Genomic DNA, 27,232 nt, shown 5'->3' on the forward strand with positions numbered 1-27,232 from the left:
TTTGTTTGGGCATGTGTGAATACAGCAATCACACTCGAATGTGCACCAAAAGCTGACCGAAGGAGCATACCAAGACCACCTTGATGCTTTCAGACCAACTCTGGAGTGGTTTGTTTGTGGTGATAACTTGATCCGACCTCGAAGTGGTATAGTTTACGTGATACGCAGGTATACGCGGTATACCCACTAAGAAATGTCCAGGATTTCCATATACCCACTTAAAAATGTGCAATGATACGCAACAACATAGTTTTGTGACAGAACTTTCACTTATACAGATATTTGTATTCACAAATACGGGGTTGAGTAACAGCAAACTAAACTAACACTGTAGAACATGCAGAGAGACTTTTCTCATCTTTCATCGACCCGCTCCTCACTGAGCGCAGTCTGTAGTGTGTGCGTAGCGACCGGGCCCAAATGCTCCACCATCCGTACACTAATGCCAGTATCCTCCCTTCACCACACATTTAAGACAAATATAAATAGCCTATTTTATTTTGACCTTGTTGCTTTGGGGTCAACTTTTGTGATCCAGGCTCAGGTCCCTGATGTGAAAGCCCCCTTATTGCTTTATATTCCATTATATTTTTGATATATTTGAATGTCATCTTTTTTTCTTCTCATCGGATAAATAAAGGTATTCCCACCAAAACTTGGTGCATAAAAGGGTATCAGAAGGCAGGAAATAAAGTCTTTGACGCAGCTTCAATGTTTCTCTCACAGAAGTAGACTGCGGTCAAGCTTGCCTTCTATCACTCGCATCTCCGTGGTCAAACAAGCCGCCGCTTAAGTTAGAGACAGACACCGGCAGAGCAGAGCGAAGTCTCATTGAGCACAGCAGACGTAAAAACAATGTGTGAAAAATGATGTCAATGAAATTAGCTGGTCTGACCGTGGACACGTCCAGAACACAGGACCTTCTTCCTGTATTTACTTTGTTGTTCTTGTTGATTCAGACCAGAGCAAACCAACTATAGGTGTGAAAACACCCTTAGAGTGGTTTTGTGCCACACACACAGGAACACACTTGTGGAGAAGTGAATTAACTATCCAAATGTTTGTCTCTGTTTTCAGGCTGATCAAAGTCAAAACCTGAAGGTGGTTATTAAGAAGAAGTAAGGATGGAGAACGTCTCTTCACACAAACACTTCATCCTCGACGGCTTCAGCGAACTCGGAGCACTGAGGCCCGTCCTCTTCATCCCTTATTTCGTAATGTTCGTCGTGTCGCTGTCGGCCAACTCCTTGCTGCTGTACGTCATCATTTCACAGAGAAGCCTCCACTCACCGATGTACATCCTCATCGCCGGCATGGCATGTGTGGACCTGAGTCTCCCGCTGTTCTTCGTCCCCCACATGCTGCTGAGCTTCCTGTTTGACTGGAGGGGAATCTCTCTGATTGGCTGCCTGATTCAGATGCACTTGATTCATTTGCTAGGAGCTTTTCAGTCGACGTTGCTGCTGTGGATGGCGCTGGACCGCTACTTTGCCATCTGCATGCCACTCTACTATCATGAACGCATGGCGTTAACGAGATTCCTCAAGATTATCATCCCACTAGTGCTCAGAAATGTGTTCATGGTCTCGCTTGTTAGTGAGCCTGGCAGGAAAGTTGTCATTCTGCTTCAGAAATGTGATAAGCCACTGTTTCTGTGAGCACATGGCCTTAGTGGAGTTGGCCTGTGGAAGCATCGCCATCAACAACCTGGTTGGGTTGCTGTCAGTGGTCGTCATCCCTGTAGCTGACTTTATTGTAATCACTGCCTCTTACATCGTCATATTTAGCTCCGTGCTGAGTTCTGGAAAGTCAGGTATCAAAGCGCTTCATACCTGCGTCACCCACATTGTAGTCATGAGTGTCAGTTTGACCATCATACTCACAGCTTTCCTGTCATATCGCATCAGAAACGGTCTCCCTGAAGCCATTCGGGTTTTCTTCAGCACCATGTACTTGTTCTTTCCAAGCTGTTTCAACCCGATCATCTACGGCATCAGAACCGCCGAAATAAGACAGCAGATCATGAACACACTGAAGTGCTTTCGCTTTGTCCGAACTGGGACTCATTCTTAAGAATCTATTTCTATTTAAATTGTTTCTGGGATGTAAAATGTCTTGCCTTTTCCAGACAAAAGTATGCTGAACATGAAATGCTGATATGCCAAAGATCAAAACTATTGTACAACATTGAGTATGTTAATGTACATTAATATTCCACTATTATTCCAAAGATGACAATTGTCAAAATTTGATCCAGGTCATGCAAATAGAATATTCAGTTTGGATATTCATAATAAGGCCTTTTCTGAATATAGCATTTTCAGATTAAGACATGTGGGATATGCCAGTATTATTCAGGTTTTAGAAGCATTCTTTGGACATGTATACAGCAGATTTAGAATCTACATCTCAATCAGTTTTTTTTTGTTTTTTTTGCTGTAGTTTGTGACATTTTACAGCCTCTTGCGTGTTTACGGCTTATGGTCAGCTCTGTGTTTTGATATGGTTGTTGTGCACAAACCAACCAGCTGTTTTCAGGGCTGCGGTAGAGATGCTTGGCCAAAAGAAAAGAAGGAGTAACACAGCTACTTGTAACCATTATCAAAGACTTGGATATAAACAGGTTTTTAGATATGCACAAACATTGCTACGCCAACCTTTTCAAGAAGGTGGTTGAAGGAATGAAAGAAGAAGGCTGTGTTCACATGCTCCAACAAGCCAGCAATTGTCTTTTTAAGAATAAGGGCAAAAATATGTGCTTATAAACATAGTCAATGTATATCATAGAAATCTACAAAGTTGGCTGGTGGATTCAGACTCATGACCTTTGTGTTATGAGGTGACTTCAGACCTCTCAATTGTGGTTGGATGTTTTGCACTTTGGCGCTCCCGTGTGGCGGTAGCAGAATATGTTCAAGTTATTGAAAGTTTGAAGGAAATTATGTAAAGTGAAATCAGTGAACTAAAGTTGTCTTTCAAGCCTGTGTGTAGAGTACTACTGAATGAACGTATTCCAAAACAAGAAATAGAGAACTTTGTGAACATTATTCATTAAGTGTTTTCAGATATTTAAAGTAAAGTGTGAAGGTTTGCTCTTGACCTTTTAAAGGGCGTTAAAGTACGACTAAAACAAATTACAACTCAAACTGTGTAAGTATAGTGAGTCCTCTTTACATCCAGACAATGGACAACATTACATTCCTAAGTACAGGTCATCTGTTGTGGCATCACACCCAGAGGGAAATGCTCGATACATGAATAAGAACTGTGGACGTACTAAAATAAAGGAGGAAGACTAAAGCCTAATGCAATTAATAAATTAATATCAGTAGTACGTGCTATGCTCGGTTGTGAAATCTGGGAGGAGCCAGATCCACGTAATGCGTTCGTCCAATCAGCTGCCGGTCGACGTCCCTGGTCCCTCCCCTTTCCTTTCCGCTTTGTAACCCAGATGGCGCCCGTTTAGTGCGAGTAGGGTCCATCGTTCCACACTGAACTTTTTGACCGTTTTTAGGGGGTCATCCTGGTACTTTCAGTGCTCTGACTTTTTGCGTTATCTACACTATACACTTATAACTAAGTGTTTGAAGTGTGACAGTAGGAGGTTTGAGACACAGTCATAGAGTTTATAATTATTATTCTAACAGCTGCTCAGTTTAATAGCAAACACATAAGTAAATATTTGGAAAAGAGCTCCCAGATACAGGAAGGAATGGCACAAATGTTACACCCTTCCTCCCTACTTCCTGCTCTGTGTGTGAGTGTGTGTCAGCCACTTTTTACTTTCACTTCCTCCCGCGTGGTGACACAAATGTCTCCTCCAGGTTAAACTTTTGGTAAGTGACACTATTCAGCTGAGTTTCATCAAACTGTAAAAATGTTTCAGTGTCAAAGAGTTTAGCTCTGTGCTTACAGTTAGCTCCTACACACTGTGCTCAGGATCACCGGCTGCACAAACAACAGGAGCTAACACTGCTAACCGTTATGGAGCTGATTTAGTACACAACTCAAATATAGCTCTGCTGACAAGTACTTGAGTATTATGAGCTACATTTACTTAAAGTATTAAAGTAAAAGTACACAGGTATTATCAGTTCTCCTTTGCTGATTTCTGAAATGACCCATTCTGCTTAATGATTCATAATATTATAATATCTCTTTCCTGTTTGTACTTTACTGTTGTTGGGGTTGTGTTAAGTTACTGCGAATGATAACCAAATATTCCTGATTATGCAGCTTCACACTTTATTTGAAGGGGTGTGCATAAGACTGACATGACACCTGTCATGTCATGAAGGACTCTTTATGAATGTTGACTGTTGCCATTTAGTGTCATTTGGTAAATTATGACACTTTAAATGCAAAGTTAGCATTGTTTGAGATGTTTGTGTTATGACAACTTGACATTAACCTAGACAACATGACCTCATAAATATTTCATGGCCTAATTATCAAACTTAAAAAAAAACATTTAGGTTTCCGGGGACAGTTCCCGGTTTTGGTGACCTGTCCCTGGCTGGAGCTGTCCCTGGAAATGTCCCCGCTTTTCACTGTGACTGACAGACCCGAAATTGGAATGAAATAGTGCTCAAGACAGCCAGAGCAAGCCTCAGAAATGTTTTAGAATACCTATTTTACGATGCTAAAATCACTGTTAATTTACATGGAGTCTGGTGGGTTCAGCGAACGCAATTTTGCGGACTTTTTATGTTTTAAAAAAGGATCTTACTCTTTAACAGAAAGGTCGACCTCCTTAGGAATCCTTTCCATAATGTTGTCAGACACTTAGAATATTAATCTGAGTCTGTCAGCGGCAAAACGAGCACTTTTATGAACGTAAATACAAGCTGGACAGTTGACGTCCATTAACTTACATTGTAGCTTGTTTCACCGTTGCCGACTGCAGCGATCTCGTTAATACTGGACCAATGTCAAAGGAAAATATTTCCTCAATAGTTTTAACTGTATCTGATACTCAATGAGCTGTTGCAGAAACAAGCCCAGCGTGAAGCAATCAAGCAAAAGCTGTCAGATAAATGTAGTGCAGTAAACATTACAACATTTCCCTCTGAGGTGTAGTGGAGTACAAGTATGAAGTAGCAGCAGGGGCGGTTCTAGGATCAGACCTTCAGGGGGGCTCAGCCCCTAATGAGATACGGATACGGATACAGTGCATGCAAAAGTGTTAATCTGCAACATGAAATTACCAACTTCTTCACAACCGTCTCCTGCTCTCCCTCTGACAGATAGAGAGGTCCAACATTATAATGTATTCTCATGTAAACTATTTATGTCAGCACAGACATTTTTGGTAATTTCTTAGCCAATGTATCCCACCTTAATGGTTATTATATTGCCAGAATCCAGACAATCCCACTTACATATATATATATATATATATATACATATATATATATATATCCCACTTACAAATATGAATTCAGAATTCTTCTGTCCTTGACAGTTGCACTGGCTGTAGACTCTCAGGGATCAGGGCTAGACTTTCGGTCTGTATAACTGCAGGTAAATGCGGCTTATTTTCCAGTGGAACTGCTGCTGTGAGGTTGTCATCTGGTAGTGGACGAAGGCTTTCTGCAAAAGGGCCTCCCCCTGAGTAGGATCTGGAGAACATGTAGGTTTCACTTGCACGTCAATTACCCCAACTACATTGTCGGTCAATTTTGGGAATGAGGGGGTCACTCAGAAAGAACATAATGGTCAGTGTGTTGAAGTCCAGTATTGCCCTTGCCCTACACAGAAAGTCCAGTCCAAGTTAACACTTCTCATTAACTTTGGCGACCTAGACCGGTTGGCAGGTTTAGTAGGCCCCCAATTGGATCTGTGATTCACACCACCACAGCATGGGAGCTTTTCCCCCCCACTGTGATGAGTAAGACAGTGGTGGCTTGGGGTTGAGTTCAACCTGGCAGGAAATCAGGGCAAAGGAATGGCAGTTGACCCTGAGTTAGGGTTGCACGATATTGACAAAATGTGATATTGCGATATCGAGTATGAATATTGCGATATCGATATTACTTTCAATATTTTTAAACGTATGTAAAATTACAAAAGTTACGGGAAAACGCATCAAAATAGATTCATAACAAATTAAACAAGTTTTCTTACAACTGACTGTCATATTGGACTGGTACAACATGAATAAATAAATAACAACCATGTCTACAGAACAGGACATGTTTTACTGGTTGTACAGTATAAAATATATAAATAATGACCATGTCTACAGAACAGGACATGTTTTACTGGTTGTACTGTATAAAATATATAAATAAGGACCATGTCTACAGAACAGGACATGTTTTACTGGTTGTACTGTATAAAATATATAAATAAGGACCATGTCTACAGAACAGGACATGTTCTACTGGTTATACAGTATAAAATAAATAAATAAGGACCATGTCTACAGAACAGGACATGTTTTACTGGTTGTACTGTATAAAATATATAAATAAGGACCATGTCTACAGAACAGGACATGTTTTACTGGTTGTACTGTATAAAATATATAAATAAGGACCATGTCTACAGAACAGGACATGTTTTACTGGTTGGACAGTATAAAATAATCAAAGAGAACAGAACACAACTTTTCTTTCTCTTCTCTGATTCGTTCCATTTTGTTGTCTATTTCTTCACTTACACTGTCACTCTGTCAAAATATGCATACATGTGGAACGATCCATAGGGTTTGTCACAAAGTGGACCCATGCATTGACGTGCACATTGACCATTAACCAAATGGTGGGCTGATAGGCTTGTGTCTTACGGAGTGTTGACACCTATCTGGGATGTTGGTTGTAACTTTCTACAAGAATGTCTTTTACTACCAGTGCTTTCTCTAGAACCCCCCCCCCGTGGTGCAACCTAATTACAAAGCTTATCTGGACTCTTGGGTAATTTATGCATGCTCTTGAATTATTAATCTGTGTGCACAGATTTCCACATCAATGTTTTTTCTACTTCTACTATGTAGACATGTCATAACTCAATCTACAAAACTGGTCTGTTTTGATAATTCTATAAGGTGACTATGTTCTTTTGAAATGTTTTGGATCTTTGCAGGGACAAAAGATGGCAACGCCTCAAGAGGTCGTCTTAAGAACTTTAGAAGACTTGGGAGCTGAGGACTTTCAAACATTTCAGTGGTACCTACAGATGAATGGGGGCCTTGAAGGCTTCCCAGCAATCGCAAAGAGCAAACTGGAGAATGTAAACAGGGTGAAGACAGTGGACCTGATGTTCTCAACCTACAGTATGAACACCATTAAAGTGACCAAAATAGTTTTAGTGAAGATCAATCGAAATGATCTAGTAGAGAATTTATCAAACACCATCTCAGAACCTGCAGGTGAGTCATAATCAGTATGAATTTAAAAGAATGGATGTAACAAACTTGAATATCACAAAGTCATCAACAAATAGTAGCTTTGTAGCCTATGTCTCCACAAAGATAGACACATACAGTATTTTGTGCTGACAACAGTATAAGCTACCAAAGCAAACATCCACCAGAGAGAAAGGTGTCTCTGAGAACAAAAGTTGATAAAACAAAGTCAGACAATCCTGTGTTTTTGCCTCTGCTGGTTAAAATGTGCACACACTAATTACATATAATAATTACATCTGTAGTTAAGTCATAGACCTGGTTTCTTTACACACCACAGAGTTCATGGGTGCATGACTTAGATGCACAACATATCAGTTGTTGTAGAGGAATATTAAGTAATTTTACAATAGTTAATCTATTCAGGACATGGTCGTCAAATGAGTAGACTAGATTTCATGAATACAGAAATGTTCACATTCAACAGAACACCGCCTCATTGATTTCATTGTTGTATTCATTCAGATATTCTTGCTGCATGCCAGCGAAACTTCAAATCCAAGTCACAAAAAGAAGTTCCAGTGTGTGCTTGAGGGAATTGCTAAAGCTGGAAACAAAACCCTTCTGAATAAGATCTTCACAAAGATCCACATAACAAAGGGGGGGACCGCAGAAGTCAATGATGAACATGAGGTCAGACAGATTGAAACAGCTTCCTGGAGACCGGACAGACCAGAAACAACAATCACATGTGAAGACATCTTAAAAACCCCACCTGGAAGAGATGAACCAATCAGAACAGTGATGACTATGGGAGTGGCTGGCATTGGGAAAACCGTCTTAACACAGAAGTTCACTTTGGACTGGGCTGAAGGCAAAGCCAACCAGGACATCCACTTCACATTTCCATTCACTTTCAGGGAGCTGAATGTGCTGAAAGAGAAAAAGTACAGCTTGGTGGAACTTGTTCATCGCTTCTTTAGTGAAACCAAAGAAGCAGGAATCTGCAGGTTTGAAGAGTTCCAGGTTGTGTTCATCTTTGATGGACTGGATGAGTGCCGACTTCCTCTGAATTTCCACAACACTGAGATCCTGACTGATGTTACAGAGTCCACCTCAGTGGATGTGCTGCTGACAAACCTCATCAGGGGGGAATTGCTTCCCTCTGCTCGCCTCTGGATAACCACACGGCCTGCAGCAGCCAGTCAGATCCCTCCTGAGTGTGTTGACATGGTGACAGAGGTCAGAGGGTTCACTGACCCACAGAAGGAGGAGTACTTCAGGAAGAGATTCAAAGATGATGATGATGATAAGGCCAGAAGAATCATCTCCCACATCACATCTCCTGCATCACGAAGCCTCCACATCATGTGCCACATCCCAGTCTTCTGCTGGATCACTGCTACAGTTCTGGAGGACGTGTTGAAGACCAGAGAGGGATTAGAGCTGCCCAAGACCCTGACTGAGATGTACATCCACTTCCTAGTGGTTCAGTCCAAACGGAAAAATGTAAAGTATGATGGAGGAGCCGAGACAGATCCACACTGGAGTCCAGAGAGCAGGAACATGATTGAGTCTCTGGGAAAACTGGCTTTTGAGCAGCTGCAGGAAGGCAAATTGATCTTCTATGAATCAGACCTGAGAGACTGTGGCATTAATATCACAGAAGCCTCAGTGTACTCAGGAGTGTTCACGCAGATCTTTAAAGAGGAGAAAGGACTGTACCAGGACAAGGTGTTCTGCTTCATCCATCTGAGTGTTCAGGAGTTTCTGGCTGCTCTTCATGTCCATCTGACATTCACCAACTCTGGAGACAACCTACTTGCAGAAGCAGAATCATCCATTTGGTTTCAACAAGATTTCTACAAAAATGCTGTGGACAAGGCCTTACGGAGTCCAAATGGACACTTAGACTTATTCCTCCGCTTCCTACTGGGTCTTTCACTGGAGACTAATCAAACTCTACTGCAAGGTATGATGACACAGAGAGAAAGTAGCTCCTGGATCAATTTGAAAACAGTTGAGTACATCAAGACGAAGATTAATGACAATCTGTCTGCAGAGAAAAGCATCAATCTGTTCCATTGTCTGAATGAACTGAATGATCGTTCTCTAGTGGAGGAGCTCCAACAGACCCTGAGTTCAGGAAGTCTCTCCATAGATAAACTGTCTCCTGCTCAGTGGTCAGCTCTGGTCTTCATCTTACTGTCATCACAAAACGACCTAGACGTGTTTGACCTGAAGAAATACTTTGCTTCAGAGGAGGCTCTTCTTAGGCTGCTGCCAGTTGTCAAAGCCTCCAACAAAGCTCTGTATGTGCACACACAACTATCCAGATTAAATGCACTTTTCTATATTCAGAAAAAAAACTTGCAATGATGTTCTTGTGTTGTGCTGATTCCTCTTCAGACTGAGTGGCTGTAACCTGTCAGAGAGAAGCTGTGAAGCTCTGTCCTCAGTTCTCAGCTCCCAGTCCTCTAGTCTGAGAGAGCTGGACCTGAGTAACAACAACCTGAAGGATGTAGGAGAGAAGCTGGTGTCTGCTGGACTGAAAAGTCCACACTGCAGACTGGAAACTCTAAGGTTAGTGTTTAAGTGTGTTAAATGATGACCATCTGAGTTATTCTTTTCTTCATATGTTAACTATTGGACTTTTTATTTCAGAATGAGTGGCTGTAACCTGTCAAAGAGAAGCTGTGAAGCTCTGTCCTCAGTTCTCAGCTCCCAGTCCTCTAGTCTGAGAGAGCTGGTCCTGAGTAACAATGACCTGAAGGATTCAGGAGTGAAGATGGTGTCTTGTGGCCTGAAGAGTCCACATTGCAGACTGGAAACTCTCAGGTTGGGGTTTATCTATTTGAAAATTACGGCCCTCTGAAGCCGCTATTTTCATCATATGTAAATTATTGGATTGACTTTTTATTTCAGACTGAGTGACTGTAACCTGTCAGAGAGAAGCTGTGAAGCTCTGTCCTCAGTTTTCAGTTCCCAGTCCTCTAGTCTGAGAGAGCTGGACCTGAGTAACAATAACCTGAAGGATTCAGGAGTGAAGATGGTGTCTTGTGGCCTGAAGAGTCCACACTGCAGACTGGAAACTCTCAGGTTGGTGTTCATCTGTTTTATGAGTTGTCATTTTCTTCATTTATTAAATATTGAATGAACATTTTTTTTAATCCTTTTGGGTTCAGTAACAGTAACCTCTCACCCCTATTTTATTCTCGATCTAAAAATGTGTATATGTAATTGTCAAGTACTTTTATATGCCATCTAGTGCCAATACATTTAAAACTCAGAACTCCCAATAACACAAATTTAACTCCATAATCAGTTCTCATACAACAAACTTCTGTTTAACAAAAAAGTATGTTATGTGGTACCAGACAAGCACTTGGTGAGTCTCCATTTTATTCTATATTTTATTTTATATCTCTTTTAATGAGGGTTTACCCCTTGAATATATGACATTTTTCAAATACTTTGAGTTGATCCACTGCTTTCCTTTAAAAAAATATATTGAGAGCACCATCAACAAATTAAGAAGTAATCTGGGTATACTGAATAATGAGAGCCTTGATGTGCATGTACGTTGTATGTGATTGTGTCTGTTGTATTATTTGTTTCATGTTGGAGTCCCTTGAATGAGATGGTTTATCTCAAAGTGCTATGCTTTAATACAATTTCAAACTTTTAAACTGGACTTAACCCTTGTGTTGATTTTGGGTCACATTGACCCGTTTTTAATTTTTGTTTTATATAAGAAAATATGGGACGTAGAAATAAGCGCTGAAAATATGTAGAAGAAAAATTTAACAATTTCTAACGTTGGAAAAAGCAAAAACAAACTGTGAAAAAAAGGCATCAAAAACGTCGAAAAAAGCTGTCCCTGAGCCTGGTGCTCATGACCGTCTGCGGGACGGTAGCAAGCAGAACAGTTTGGGGTAACCTGTGAATTTGTGTCTCTGATAATCCCGTTGGCCTTCTTCTTGCATCGCTGGTTGTATAGGTCCCCCATTTTTAAGCAGTGGATGAAAATGAACGTCTAATATGACATTGCGTGTGTGTGTTCAGTCTGTCAGGCTGTCTGGTCAAAGAGGAAAGCTGTACTTCTCTGGTCTCAGCTCTGAGCTCCAACCCCTCCCATCTGAGGGAGCTGGACCTGAGCTACAATCATCCAGGAGACTCAGGAGTGAAGCTGTTGTCTGCTAGACTGGAGGATCCAAACTGGAGACTGGACACTCTCAGGTATGGACAGACAGTTACTGAGAAACTGTGGTTCAATTTCAATGGAGTATCTGAGTGAGGTGTGTGAAGTTAATTGTGACTTTGTTTCTTCCTGCAGGGTGGACCCTAGTGGACCACAGTGGTTGAAACCAGGTCTGAGGAAGTGTGAGTGTGTTCAAAGTTTAATTCCTATGAACTCAGCTGCATGTTATATTAGATTTCTACATTTCCTTGACTGATGTACAAAAATGAATTTCTCTAGTTTCTGTTTTTGTGGCTGGAAAGATGTTAGAACTCAATTTAAAATCCACTGACTTCAGACCAGCATACAGATGGTTGTTTGCATCTGCTCTCTGATCAGTGAAATTTACCTTTAAGCCAATTGGTGGACCCACAGTCTGCTGATATTCATTCAGACTCAGTGAAACTTCTCTGTAGCAGACAACAGTTTGAGATTTGATTTTCAAAGATATGAACTTTGTGCTAAAAGTGAGCTCTTTGGTTGAGCTAATACATGTTGTAGAAAGCAGATGGTTCAGAACTACTTTGTGCTGCAGTGGAAGCTGATATGACATTTTTATTAGTGAGACGTTATTCGGTCAACATGTTCAGGAAACTGTTCGTGTTGTAATAGCTGGATTGTTGAAGTTAAAGTTTGTTAAAGATCATTCACAACTGAATATGAAATAAATAATTGAATGTTTTTCTTTCTGTAATTGTTGTTAATTATCAGTAGATGATAACCATGCAGCTGTATTGTTTCTTGTTATCTCCATCAGATGTCTGTGAACTGGAACTGGATACAAACACAGTGAACAGATACCTCAAACTGTCTGACAACAACAGGAAGGTGACACGTGTGGTGGAGTATCAGTCATATCCTGATCATCCAGACAGATTTGACTGGTGGTCTCAGCTGCTGTGTAGAGATGGTCTGACTGGTCGCTGTTACTGGGAGGTCGAGTGCAGAGGTCTGATTTTTGTATCAGTGAGTTACAGAGGAATCAGAAAGAGAGGAGACAGTAAAGACTGTTTGTTTGGAGGAAATGATCAGTCCTGGTGTTTGGACCGCTCAGATAGTGGATACTTTGTCTGGCACCATAACAAAGAACAATACATCCCCTCCTCCTCCTCCTCCTCTGTCTCTGGTAGAGTAGCAGTGTATGTGGACTGTCCTGCTGGCATTCTGTCCTTCTACACAGTCTCCTCTGACTCACTGATCCACATCTACACCTTCAACACCACATTCACTGAACCTCTTTATCCTGGGTTTGGTGTCTGGAAACCTGGTTCCTCCGTGACTCTGTGTCCTCTGCAGGAATGAGAGTCTCTCCTGTGGACAGAAACTGAGCATCAGCTGCTGAAATCAAATCAGTCTGTTCACCATCACACACACTCTGCACTGAGAAGCAGATCTGAGACTCAAACACAAAACATTCATTTGTCTGAGCAACATTTTTAAACTATATTTTGGGATGTTTAATCAAATGTTTACTTCCCATCTTGAGGTCAATCTTTTTTTTTATTTGATCACTTGTATGATTTCTGTAATCAGTTGACTCTCTTTACTGAGTTTCAACACATTTCAATCAGGAGAGACTTCGTTACAGATATGCAAAGATTACTTGTACATAATATGAAATGTACAGAGTCTTGGAGATTAGACTCCATCGTTATAAAATAATTTTTGAAAGGGGTAGAGAAGCCAAGACATATTCCCCCTGATGGAGTCTAGACACTGATGGCGGCGGCGAAGGAGCCCAAAGACCAGACTGAAGGAGTCGACAAAGCCTTCTGCTGGAGGAAGACCCGGGGTGCCGCATGTGATGGTGACTGGAGGTGGAAGGGGAGGAGGAAGATTGCACGCTTTGCCTGAAATGACAGCTGACAGCAGCAGAGAGAGAAACAGATTTAAAGCAGGGATGTCATGCTGTGATTGGATCATGAATTTTGTGGCCAATTTTGGTTGGTTTACTGAAAAGTGAACGCCTTCTAAACAACTGAATAGGTTTAGTAAGAGAGCGGTGATTGAAGTTATTAGAAGTCTTCCTGAAAGAATTTACGCTGAGCTTCATTAGACATCATCAGGATTCAGCCTGAAGTGTTTCTCCTCCCTCCACTGTCGCAGTGTCCTCGGGTTTAGAGGACAAGCAGCTCCTGTGATGCTGTTAGGGAGGATGTGTGTTCAAAGAGCTTTGCTAAATGTTAATTGCAGCATGTTATATGCTGCATTATTGTGACCTTCACACTGAAACAGGAAGCGGTTTGTGTTTAAATCTGCAGATATTTTGATGCTAAGCTTGCAAGTTTTTTTTTTTTACCATGTAGGAAAATTAGTATCAGTATTGTTGTGGAAATATTAGTATCAGTACTGTTGTGGAAATATTAGTATCAGTATTGCTTTACATTTAAAGTTGGTGTGCTTATTGCAAGAGTTGTGTGCAGTCATAGAGGAAGTGGTTACACGTTCCAGGTGGGGCACACTTGCATCCCCAAGGATTAGACTCTGATGCACAGAGTTAGCTTAAGCTTTCACTTATAGTTTATACCACATATAGTGTTGTTCACCACACAGAGTAGAAGAAAAGCAGGAACCGGATGTTACTGTGTTCGTCAGACCGGAAGAGGAAGTCATACCACACTGACCCCCACCCTTGTGTTTGTGTGTGTATGTGACAACAGAAGGATCTGCCCGGAGACAGGACGAGGACACCCCATCAAGGAAGAGGATAAAGGTTGAGGGACATTGCAGGGCAGGGCTCACAATTTTGATAGAGACTTTGCTGAACTGAGCTCCGGACACTTGTGTCTGAAGCTAGGGAAACTTAGTGTCATTTGTGAACCACATATGTGTTGTAAGACTTAACTGCTGGACTTAGTAAACTTTGCCTGACTTGAATCTATCGTCTCAGATTTGCTCTTTGAGTTCTAGTGTCATAAATCAACAGACGCGCTGGAATTAGTGTGGTTAGTCAGATACAGTGGTTAGAATTAGTAATTGGAGTCAGATACTCAGGCCTTCGGGCCTTGTTGTCTTTCATGGTCTATATTTCATTCAACCACTGACTGCTGATTTTTTCTTTTCTAATTCAACTGTTGCTCAGAGGGATGTTTGTCTCTTTCTGCCCTTTCAGTAGCCTGGAAATCCAGACCCAAATCCGAAAGATTAAGGGTCTGGCATTGGGTAATGAAAATGTCCCAACTCGATGGGCAGCACCAAGCATGCATTTGAAATCTCACTGCACGCAATTGGATAACACTACGACCCATCACAACAATACACAGGGTGACGTATCCAGAGCCCCATACGTTTAGCTACCAGCGGAGCTAACTGGCAGATTAAACTGTCGTCAACTGTTAAGCTTGCCTCTGGCCAGCCTATATCAGATACACCGATGTGATTGGTGAAGGGCATAGTTAATGAGCATCATAGTTAATGAGCATCATTACTCAATGCCAGAGTGACTTGCTGAGCAAATTCAAATTGTGCTCTCGCGAGAACTCTGGATTGCCAGGGTACCCTTTCAGTTGGCAGTCTGTTTAAACCATTGTACAGCGTTTTGTACAAAATGAACACATCTATTTGTAAAGAGGACTTTTCATCAAAGAGCATTCAGACATTTAGGCACAATCCCAAAGTGAGCCCTGAGGACTAAGGACTAAAGAATCACAGACTTAATTGATCTCAGGTGCTAAGTGAGTGAGTGTGTGAGGCCACATGGGCTCAGATAGGTATAAATGGGATTGGGACAGCACTTCACGAGATCACATGTTACCTTGGCGACGTTTAATAACAAAGATGTTGCTGACACTTGCCGGTTTGGGAATTTTCTTTTTAAGTTTGTTGCTTTCCACACGGCCAAGGCACAGGAGACGGCTGCCTGATTCCAAATTTTTTCAAACTCTTGTTTTACAAGCTGGACAACAGGCTGGTCTGTGTTCTGTGGTCGTGTGTCGTGCTGTTGTTTACCTTTTGTAATTTCCGGATTGCCCTATGGTATCCGCGGTAAACGTCACAACGCTTTGAACTGTGGGTAATTCCCTTTGGTGAAGTCTGCATCGATGCAGACTCACGGAAAGGGCTCGGTAAGTGTGTACTCAAACCCTCTCGCCCATATGTACACACATATTATCACCTTCTGTTTTGCAAAAAGAATTACTTAATTACTTAAATTATATTTTTTGGATACTTTTTTGCTGCTTACAATGCTTTTTCAATTTAAAATACAAGTCAAAACAGATGAGAGTCTTTGTTCAGTTTTTACAGAATGAAGTGTAACATATTCACAACAGCAAACTTGTTAAGAAAAGTGCTACAGAAATAAAGTTGATCATTATTATTATTATTATTATTCTAACAGCTGCACCATTTAACAGCAGATGCATGTAACTAGCTTGTATCACATTTTGAAAAGAGCTCCCAGATACAGACAAAAATGGCACAAATGTTCTCCCCTACTTCCTGTGTGTGTGTGTGTGTGTGTGTGTGTGTGTGTGTGTGTGTGTGTGTGTGTGTTTTACTTTAACTTCCTTCTGTGTTGTGATGCAGATGTTTCCTCCAGATTAAACTTTTGGTAAGTGACAGTTTTCAGCTGATTTCTGATCTGGTCTGTTTTTTCTGTTTCAACAGTTAGCTGCTAGCCACCATGCTCAGGATCACCAGCTAAACAAGAGCTAACCATGCTAAACGTTATGAGGCTGATTCAGTACAATAACTTTAATGTAGCTCTGCTCATGAAAGAATCTGAATCACTTTATCTTCATTCGGTACTGCAGTAAAACTACCAAAACATACTGTGAAAGTACTGTAAGTACATGTTAAAGTTCTGCTTTGAAATTGTACTGAGGTAAAAGTATTAAAGGCTAAATGTACTTAAAAAATCTAAGTAAAAGTACACACATATTATCGGCTAAATGTACTTAAAGGATCAGAGTAAAAGTACACAGATATTGGCTAAATGTACTTAAAGTAGGCAATCAAAGTAAAAGTACACTCGGTAGAGTTCTCAGGAATTAAACTTTAACTCACACTTCCACAAACAGGTTTCAACCACTGCGGTCCACCATGGTCCACCCTGCAGGAAGAAACAAAGTCACAATCAACTTCATACACCTTCACTCAGATCCAGGGCTTAATTTGAGCTGGAACATGTTCCAGCACCTCTGACGTTGGATCCTGGAACCTTTTTTATTGGATCCGGCACCTCCTGTGTCATTATGAAAAATGAATTGCCTAAATGAAAAACATAAACTACTGTTTGTGTAGTGTTCAATGTTGTTATCTGTCTTGTTACTCTTTATTCCCCATTGGAGTTCCACAAAAGTCTTGTGTTTGCATTTTCAATGCGTTTTGAGGTGAATTTTGAGGGTAAGGTGGAGGGGGGAGAGGGACGGAGGGAGGCGAGGCACTTCAACAGCGCGGCACTGCACTTCAAGTGACACAATGCTTGTGCTGGTTGAGACTGCTGTTATAGCCTCATTTCACTCAACAAAAAAATGTCAAAAAGAAAACAAAGTTTGCTTAACTTTTTCAAATACGCTGGCCAGTCGGATCCCAAACAAGCAAAAATCGTTTCTGCCGATCAAGAATGTGGAGACCACGGTGGGTTTTTTGTTTTATTTGTCCGATGGATAATTGCTGCTTGTAAAAACGATCGTTGCAGTGTATTTTTAATTTTCTTTACATTTCGCACCGATGCAGTGCACGTTCTGAAATAAAAATAAACATTGCCCTGATGTACACACAGCGTTGTTTAGGCTTTTTTAGTCAGAGACAGAGAAGCTACTTTTTTTTTTGGTTCCGTTACCTCCAACCCCCGTTTTGAGTCGCCGGATCCACCCCCCCTCTGCGCTCCGGGACCTCCCACTTTACAAATTAAGCATTGCTACATTAAACATGAACCAGAGTTCCTCTGTAACAAAGGAAGTTGTCTGTCTGTCCATACCTGAGAGTTTCCAGTCTCCAGTCAGGATCCTTAAGTCCTGTGGACAGCAGCTTCACTCCTGAGTCTCCTGGATGATTATAGCTCAGGTCCGGCTCCCTCAGATGGGAGGGGTTGGAGCTCAGAGCTGAGGCCAGAGAAATACAGCCTTTCTCTGTGATCAGACAGGCTGACAGACTAAACACACACACAGTCATGTTAGACGTTCACATTTGTCCACTGTTTAAAAATTAGCATATGCTGCTTGTTTTGTATGCTAGCTTGTAGCGTTAGCATGCTATCTTGTAGCATGCTGCAGCGCGGAGCAACAAAAACCATAAACGTGCTGCCAGACTATTTTTACCACACACGTGTGTGTAATGTTGGCTGCTTCATGGGCTGTTTAAGTAGCCTACAGTATTGATTTCTTTACCCCACTTTTTTCTTTTTCTTTATTTAACCAGGAAGAGACTCATTGAGATTAAAAATCTCTTTTTCAAGAGTGTCCTGGCCAAGACAGGCAGCAGTACCACCACACATACAGTACATACAAACACAAAATACGCAAAAACACCAAAAAACATAAAACAACTGACACAGCAAATCTTTCAAAGTCAACCACAATCCTAAACACCTCAGGCAGAACATCTGCAGCCAGATGTTCTGCCTCCAAGTCAATCATCATCCTCTTAAAAGCGACCAATGAGACCAGCTCAGTAAGTTTCATGGATTTCTGTAACTTGTTCCAGGCAGAGGGAGCAGCAAACTTAAAGGCCTTTTTTTCCCAGCTCAGTTCTAACCTTTGGAACAGACAGAAGGAAAAGATCCTGGGAACGAAGATTGTAAGCCCCGGTACTATTTACATTGATATAGGTCAGAAGGTATGGAAGGAGACCTAAAATAGCCTTGAATATGAAGGTATGCCAATGTTGAAGTCTCCGTGTTGATAGAGAAGGCCATCCAACATGTTCATAAATTTCACCCTACAGGTTTCTCTATAGAGCTCCCCTACAGGTTTCTCTATAGAGCCCCCCTACATGTTTTTCTATAGAGCCCCCCTACAGGTTTCTCTATAGAGCCCCCCTACAGGTTTTTCTATAGAGCTCCCCTACAGGTTTCTCTATAGAGCTCCCCTTCAGGTTTCTCTATAGAGCTCCCCTACAGGTTTCTCTATAGAGCCCCCCTACAGGTTTCTCTATAGAGCCCCCCCTACAGGTTTCTCTATAGAGCCCCCCTACAGCTCCTATGTTTACTCGTGTCTGACTCCTCTCTCGATCAGTCTGCCATTTCCTCTTTCTCTGTTCCTCCGACAATGCTTTCCTAGCTTTCTGCATCTTTTTTGCCGGCTCAGCCATGACGATAGTGTGAAAAACTCCATCACTACCTTGTTAGCCGGTTCCTGAATGGGCGTTATGTGTGCAGTGCCGTGAAGCAATTCATTACATTGCGAGACCTGATATCACGCGATCCTTCCTGACGCTGTGGCCGGCGACTCGCCCAAACCCAAGTGTGGTTTTTCCGCTCACAGGCGCTAGGGGGGAGCGAGACGACCACCATTCAACACGAAGAAAGTCATATAACCATTCCAATAACTCTGAAGCTGTTCAGTTAAGGTAAATTAAGCTAAAAAAAACCTGCATAGTTCCCCTTTAACTCTTTATAACAAGTCTGGCACATTAGCTGAAGCAATGTTTTAGAATGTATTAGCATTTACCCTTGATTAACAAGTCAGGGAACGTTAAATCTGACATGTCAGGCCACAGGGGGGGGAGCTGGTGAGGGTAATTGAACTGGGAACTGCCATGGTGGGCGGAGAAGAAGAAGACTCCTGTGAAGAGGTGTGTGTGGGGTAAATAGCCTCTGTCCTGGACTATACCCTTGTGTCTGTGAGTGTGGACATTGGGATTGGGGCCCATTACATCTCTCCTGCCTCGTTGCTCGGGGATTATTTGATTTCACTGCCAACCCTAATCCTAAAAGTATATAAAGATACAGGTGTCCGCCTCTCCTTGAGAAGATTTTGAACTTGTGCAGACGCTTTGAATCATCCTGGGAAGAATTAATAAATGATATTCGTTCAGCAGTTTCCTGACCTCACTTTCCCCACAGTTTCAGTGAAACTACTAATATTGGATAGAAACAGGGCAGCAAGTGTGCTTTTCAAAATGTGAACCTCAAAAATACAAATCAGTTAAAAAGATTACTGCTTTTTTACTGTAGGTATCAAAGGAAGGTTAAATTGAAGGGCAACTGGACAATGATGGTTGTTCAGACTTGGCCTGTCTATGTCTGTGAAAAAGGTCTATTGCAAAGTCCTCTCAGTCCTAAGCTGCTCCCATGTGCTGCTGCCAGGATGACCTGGAGGTTCATTTTACTGACACTGGGAGAATGGCACAAACTGTTAAAATAATTGTCAAATCTGCGTAAAGAAACACAGCAGCACATCATTTCCCACGACTTATTAGAATAGACTGTTGATCTTTCAGTCATCTCTCATCATGAAATTAGTTTGCTGTAGGTATCCTCTTCACCCTCAAGTGTTTTCAGAGATGTACATGTTGAACCTGTGTCTGTCCTCAGCAGCTCTGAATCACCCTTAGAAGAAGAAATAAATAATAATAACTGTTCAACAGTTTGAAACAATAACAGGTTCTCTGAACACAAGGCCTGGCCCTCTCCTTCAGCTTGTCAGCTCACCTGGACTGACTCCCTGATCTGAGTTCCCGAGATTGGAAGTTGTTCTTCCGACTTCGGTGTGTTCACGTGCTCTCAAGTTGGAAAGTCGGAATGTTGATTTTAACCATAACAACAAACATGGATGCTACAAAGAAGATTTGTAAACTGTTACTACTCAGAGTTCAAACTCTAGGTTTCACAGAGTGACCTAGATTAGTAAATTAAGCTAATTTATTAGCATTTAACACAACTATAAAATCAGGTTTAACATTCCCTGACTTGCTACTATTGCGTCAGCTAATGTACTGGACTTGTTATAAAGGGTTAAATACCAGTCCAAATGTAATAAATAACTTTTTTACTAGTCGAGGTCACTCTTTATGAACAACTAACGGAAATACCATATTTAGGGCCAGAGCACCAAAGTGCAAGGCCTCAACGCCTTGCACTGAAAGTGAGAGGAACCTATTGTTTTTCTAAGGATTATTATTATTCCACCATGTCACTCGTATTTTTTGAGGGGCTTATCATGCTGGAAAAAGTTGCACACGTCAGACCTGGCGAAAACTACAAAGTAGTGATTGTGCTCGGGCATTGCCAGGGGGCTCAATAGCACCCCCTAACGAGCTCCATGATTCTGAAAAAAATGAGAAGTTAATATACCAAATTTTGAGGGAACATAGTTCTCATCTTGAAGTCCATGGAGCATTTTTTTGAAATGTTCCCACTTAACAGGAAGTCGGCCATCTTGGTTTTCGTGCAACATTTTTCATTTTAAGAACAGGTGTTTTAGGACTTTAGGATGCACGAAAACTCTCAAAATTGTGTAGCCATGTGCAGAATGGTTCACGTTTAGGCTTGGGAGTGGTATGGTGGCTCTATAGCGCCCCCTACTTGGTTTTAGCCCTTGGGCACATTTTTGACGGCCTCAATATATACGAAAACTCACAAAAATTGGTGCCCACATAAACACCTGGTAGCTTTGCGAGACTGTACAGCAATTTGGCCCATACCTGTAAGCGGGCTCCGTAGCACCCCCTAAGGCGTGGAAGAGCTTAACTTGAAAATAGTTGATCCGATCCTCACCAGATTTAGTAGACACATTGCTCTAATCATTTCGGACATATTTCCTATTTACCTTCATTAGCTCCGCCCAACCAGAAGTCGGCCATCTTTAATAATATGCATTTTCCATGTGTTTACATTCTGTCAAACTCCGCCTAGGCCGTAATTCCGATCTTCACGAAACTTTGCAAGTAGCATCGGAGGACCTCATGACGAAAAGTAATTAAAAGAATTTTGATAGTCCAAAAAATTCGCAAGTTATAGAGGACCAACTTCCTGTAGGGGTCGGTCGAAATAGGAAGTGGCGTATTTTAGCAACATTTATTCCCGATTGCTATGAAATTTGACACAGTTGTTCCTCATGGGCCATTGAGCATTGCATAATTAGCCAAATCGCAATGCATGCGAAACCTGCTTTTTCTAACTCCATCTAGAGAATTAATCCAATCTGCACAAAATGTTGAATGTAAACTCGGTCGACCCTCATGACAAAAAGTTATCAAAATAATTGTGATAGTTAAAAAAATTACCAAGTTATAAAGGACCAACTTCGTTCTGAATCAGAGGAAACTTGGCCCAGCTGTTCCCCGTGCTCCGCTGAGGCCATGGCCAGTACCCCCGACGTGCTGGGAGGGGCGAGGGCCCGTTCAACGCTGCTTACAGCTTTAATTAATGTTCTGTTTTCGGCTGATATCATACTGACTTCAACTTTATTTGTCGCTTCCAAAATACAATGAGAACAATGTGTAATAGACAGCAGGATAAAAAATTCAATATTCATCCTTTGCTCAAAGCACATCACTGAAATCAAACAAACATCTCCTTGTGCTAAAATATTGAAACAGTGCATCAGAGGAAGGAACATGTTCCCTCTGAGGTTTGAACTGCAAAATCTAATTAGTCTGTGGCTCATCCCTTCAGGATTCTGAGTTTTTTGTTGTCATTTCTTGAAGCTAATTGGCCCGGAGGTCAAAACAGCTAGAGTTTAGTTTCCTCTGAGAAGGACGCTGGGATTAATTATCTGCTCTGCTTAATAAGTCTCTTCAGAGCTGCAGCTGTAATGAGATTTTTGTGACTTCAGTTTTAATAAATGAACACTTCAGGGGACTCAACTGAAACACTGCAGATCTGTTAACCATCACAAACAGCAGAGGAAATACAGCTCAACAGTGAGCGCCCACTTTTTTAACGGCTCCAGTGTCGGAAGTGTTTTTCCCCGTTCAATTGCTCCATTGACAGTTCAAAAATTGCTGACTTCAAAAGTTTTACGCCAACCAGCTGCGAGAGGAATTGTAACCATAAAACATTTGATTCTGTGCAAAAAAACACCTTTTGAAATCTGCAATAAAGACTTTGTATAGAAACTACCATAGACTTTAATGGTAGCGGCTCGTTCTAGCAGTCGCCGGTTCGTGGGTACGGTAAACATTTCCATGGTAACACTAAGTCACATGACTTTGACAGGTGACTTACAGTAACAACTTAAATGTTAATTTCTTCTCTGCTCTGATTGCTGACACCATCACTCGTGTGTTGTGGTCAACCATACACTCGCTGCACACAGCACTGAGCTATGAAATTGGTCCAAAACGTCTGACCCATCCAAAAACCGGACCATGGTTGAATTTGTTCAGAACGAGAACAAATTCTCTTTTCATCAAACCAAATTCCATCTTTTTGGGCCGGGTTGGTGTGAAGGGGCTTTAAAATAATATTGTTCATGTTCAAAAGGGGTAGGAAGAAGATACATAAGAAATTTAAAAAACTTCCACATCTACCAGAGACAAGAATAAAGTTAAAGGTCCAGTGTGTAACGTTTTTAGTTGTTCACTATCAAAATCTGTGTTGCCTGTTCACAAACTTGTCCTTTTTCATGAATATATCACTGTCAATTCCAAGTATTCCTATTGGCTTGACATTTTACATTAGCGTTAGCATGAACTGAGGTAGACGCTCCATATTCATGCTCCATCTTGAAATATGTTAGCCGGTAAGGGACATACAGGACATACTGCTCCACCTTTCACGTTTTCGCTGTCACATGATAAACTCACAGGTGCTGCTAATGCTGCTAACGGGTATCGTAGCTTCCCGGCCCTTTTTGAAGCGTGAAGGCCACCGTAGCTGTAATACGTACTTTGAACTGCGTGGAGCGAGAGAGTTGATTGCGATATATGATCTCAACGCTAGACGGGAGACATTCCCACACATTGGACCTTTAAGAATAAAAAAACTTTCCATTTCCTTTTATTTTCAAACATTGCCGATTTTAGACCCTTTTTAGTGGGGCTAAAGCACCCCCTAAATTTCACCTCAGCCCCCCTAAAAATTCTAATAATAAAAAACAATAAGAATTTAATATATCTATCTATATCTATATCTATTTTAGTGCTTCAAGTTAGAGTTTGCAAACTTGTCTGTTAGTTACAGAGGACAAACAATTACAGGTTCAAAGGTAAGTATTAGAACCACGTTGAAACGTAAGCAACTAAAATTGCTGAATGTTAGAACATTTTGTGAAATTGGTCGTTATTACTGTGACTTATAAAGTGTCAGGTTTAGTTCCATCATAGTGTCAAAAAACGTTAGCTAACGTTATTGTTCAGTAGCTAGCTCAGAGATTATTGGCTAATGAAATAACTGATTTAGCGGGGGGGTAACACTTTTGCAAGACACTGTATCCGTGTCACATTCTCATTAGGGGCTGAGCCCCCCCTAAAGGTCTGATCTTAGAATCACCCCTGTTTTCAAATGTGACTCAAACCTAGATATCCTGGGTTAAAGTCCTGTTTGGTTGCCTCATTCATCAGTTTACTTCCTGCTTTGCTACCGTCATAAACTTAAATATAGTAATTGTAATTGTTGCTTGAACAAACAACCTCTGGGAGTGTTTTTCGGGGAAGCACAGTTTCAAATAAACTGTTGGAAGACTGAAGGATTTCTGCTGTGATAATGATCAGATTTGAAACAAAGGGAAGATGAAGTGATGGTTGATTAAACTCCAGAGAATCTCCTCTAATAGGCTCAGGGACTTTTTAATTGGTTCAAACTGGGCTTAGCCAATCGGAGTGCTGTTATGTTTGGGATCAGTCGTCTTGGGGGATGTTTGGACTGCGGGTATAAGATGAAGCCAGACAGGACCAAGTTCCTCCTAACAACGGCTGATGGACCTCAGCAGGTAGGACAGCTCACTGCTACTTAATGATTTTGAAAATAACTGATTGTGATTTACAGAAGCTTATGGAAAAACTTCACATTTACACACAATATCTACACATTATTTCAACATACAAACTTATCAAGTTATACCAAGAAAACTTTCTTATACTATTACAATATACTATTTATCATGTTATAACATGAAATGATCACCTTATTAGGGGGGAAATTTTCACATGTGATAATTTATAATGTTGTATAATGTTTAAGTTATAACATGACAATTTATCTTGTTAAAACATCAAACTGCTATTTGAATGAAGACATGATATGCTCACCGATAAATAAAAAAAGCAAAATATAGCTAATTTACACTGAATATCAAGAACATTTTCTTGGTATAACGTGATACGTTTGTATGTTGTAATGTTGAAATTGAAAATACAACAACTTTATTAAAATATAAAACGTTTTCACGTAATAACGTGATACTGATACATTTTTGGGTGTTGCAGCACTTCGCTAACGTAGTGATTGGTTACAGTCTGATGAAACCGTTTTTAATGAGCATAAGAACGTACTTTAATTTAAAACTGAATTACCTGACATGATTGCTAACTTGCTCTTTAATGATCTCATGTTTACAACTTAAACTAGAAAATGCATTTCCTGCAGAAAATGCGTCTGAATGCTAAAAAGCCAAATTGCTTAAGCTAAACTGGATTGCTGACTTAATTGTGTAAGATTAAGGTAAAGTCCTGAGAATAGCTGGAAAAGTGGGAATGGTTTTAATTAGTATGAATTTCATTGAAAAGTTGAATAGCACTACTAATGTAAAAAAAAGATGTGGAATAACACCAAACTGAAACTGAAAAAGTAATTACTTAATTACTTAACGTTTAAGTTCAATAATGCCAAAAGATGTAGAACATTGTATGGTTCAAATTTATTTTCTAGCTGAAAGTATGAGCAAGTAGAAGAGAGAGAGCTGTGAGAAACATTTACGAAAATGCAGAAATATTAAAAGAATTATATCAAGTATGCTAATATTGCGGCACACTGAATATAGTCATAGTATTGTATGTATAGTATGTCGAAAAACCTGATTAAAAAGTCATAGATAGTATGTTGAAAAAATCATACTATAGTATTTCAAATCAAGTAATGAGAACGTCAGTATAGTATGTTGAAAACAATCATATTATAGAGCATGAAGAAAAAAGTGATAAGGTCATAGTATAGTATGTTGAAAAATGTCATAAAGTTATATTATAGTATGTCGAATAAAGTTATGAAATTGGCATAGTATAGCATGTCAAAAAAACTCCACACAGAAAATACCTGGCCGGCCGGGGATCTAACCGGTGGTCTGCAGAGACTACTTGTTTTTCCTATTTGCATCAGTGCTATCCTCAGAGATATTGTGCTACTGCATTAAAAGTTTTAGTATAGTATGTTGAAAAAACTCATAAAAAAACTCATTGTATAGTCAACGAAAGTTGTTGTTGAAAAGTCAACAACATACCCTGAAAAATAAACCTTCTAGTCTTTTTTGCCAAGCTTTAGAAACAAAAGTCGCCAACTTAAATATATTCAATGTAAACAACTGATCCAATTGGTCATCATCTGTGCACCAGAACATTTCAGGCTTTTAGACAGACATTTCACATAAGATTGGTGTTCTTAACTCATCATAATACGGACAATACAGAAGAAAATGTGATTCGTTTCCAATAGTATGACTTTTCATGAACTTTTTTCGACATACTATACTATGACTCTTTATGACTTTTTAGACATACTATACTGTTACTTTTTATTTTTTTTCCAACATATTCTGCTATGACTGTTTTCTACCCTTATATTTCGGTTCAATGATAGCTAAGAGGTTTGCACAGATGCCAGTAGACCTTGAACTCTGGTTTGATTCCCAACTGTGGATTTAGCATTTTCTTCCAGACTTTCTTTGACATACTATACTATGACTTTTGTTGACTTTTTAGATGTACTATACTATTACTTTTAATTGTTTTTTCCAACGTATTCTGCTATGACTTTTTTCTACATTTTATTACTTATTTTTCGACATACTATACTATGACTTTTCAATTACTTATTCCAAAATACTGTTTTTGACCTTTTATATACTATGACTTTTTATTTTTTTCCCAACATATTCTGCTATGACTGTTTTCTACATATATATATTCAGGTTGCAGGATGACTCAGAGGTTTGCACTGATGTAAATTAGACCAGCAAGTGGACTCTGCAGCCTTGAACTCTTGTTCAATTTCCAACTGTTTTGGGTTTTTTGGTGTAGAGTTTGCATTTTCTTCCACACTTTCTTTGACATACTATAATATGGCTTTGGTATCACTTTTTTCGACATACTATACTATGACTTTTGGTTAGGGCTGTCAGCATTAAAGCATTAATCGTGATGCGATTAAGGGCCGGGCATAACATTTTTTTTTTAATCGCATTAATCACATGTCGGCATTTATTAATGTATTTTACACTTCACTTGGGCTTGGCGTGGTGCCTAACAGGCTACTATTTTAACCCTTTGCAGCACCGTTACTTATCATCAAGCTGCCACTTCCTCGTAACACATCCTGCTGCTGCAGGCTGCAGCATGATGGAGAAACACAGCAGCAATGAAATCCTAAATGGAGCTTTTTATTTTCCAAAACTCCCAGACGGCTCGTGCTCAAAGCCTATGCTCTGCTATGCAACGCTGCGTAAAGTCACCAAAATATCACCGCGACCACGTCAAGCTTTGAGCTACCAGCTACTGAGCTAATTAACGTGACTCTGGTTGATGCTACCCACCAGCATGCTACC

At 40.5% G+C, this 27,232-nt stretch overlaps 1 protein-coding gene and 1 pseudogene across 1 annotated transcript; both read left to right on the plus strand.

The window, feature by feature from the left end:
- Positions 1-1,124: 1,124 nt before the first annotated feature.
- On the plus strand, positions 1,125-2,073 carry LOC144515947 (olfactory receptor 52E8-like; annotated as a pseudogene).
- A 1,751-nt stretch (positions 2,074-3,824) lies between these two features.
- Positions 3,825-16,153, plus strand: LOC144515991 (protein NLRC3-like). Its single transcript, XM_078247240.1, is given in 10 exon segments — positions 3,825-3,836; positions 7,087-7,372; positions 7,874-7,917; positions 7,919-9,660; positions 9,758-9,931; positions 10,013-10,186; positions 10,274-10,447; positions 11,414-11,587; positions 11,685-11,731; positions 12,346-16,153. Coding segments are annotated over 9 exon segments (3,351 nt in total). The 5' UTR covers positions 3,825-3,836; positions 7,087-7,095; the 3' UTR covers positions 12,891-16,153.
- The last annotated feature ends 11,079 nt before the right edge of the window (positions 16,154-27,232 follow it).

This window comes from Sander vitreus, chromosome 3, assembly GCF_031162955.1.
Source record: "Sander vitreus isolate 19-12246 chromosome 3, sanVit1, whole genome shotgun sequence".
NCBI lineage: Eukaryota > Metazoa > Chordata > Actinopteri > Perciformes > Percidae > Sander > Sander vitreus.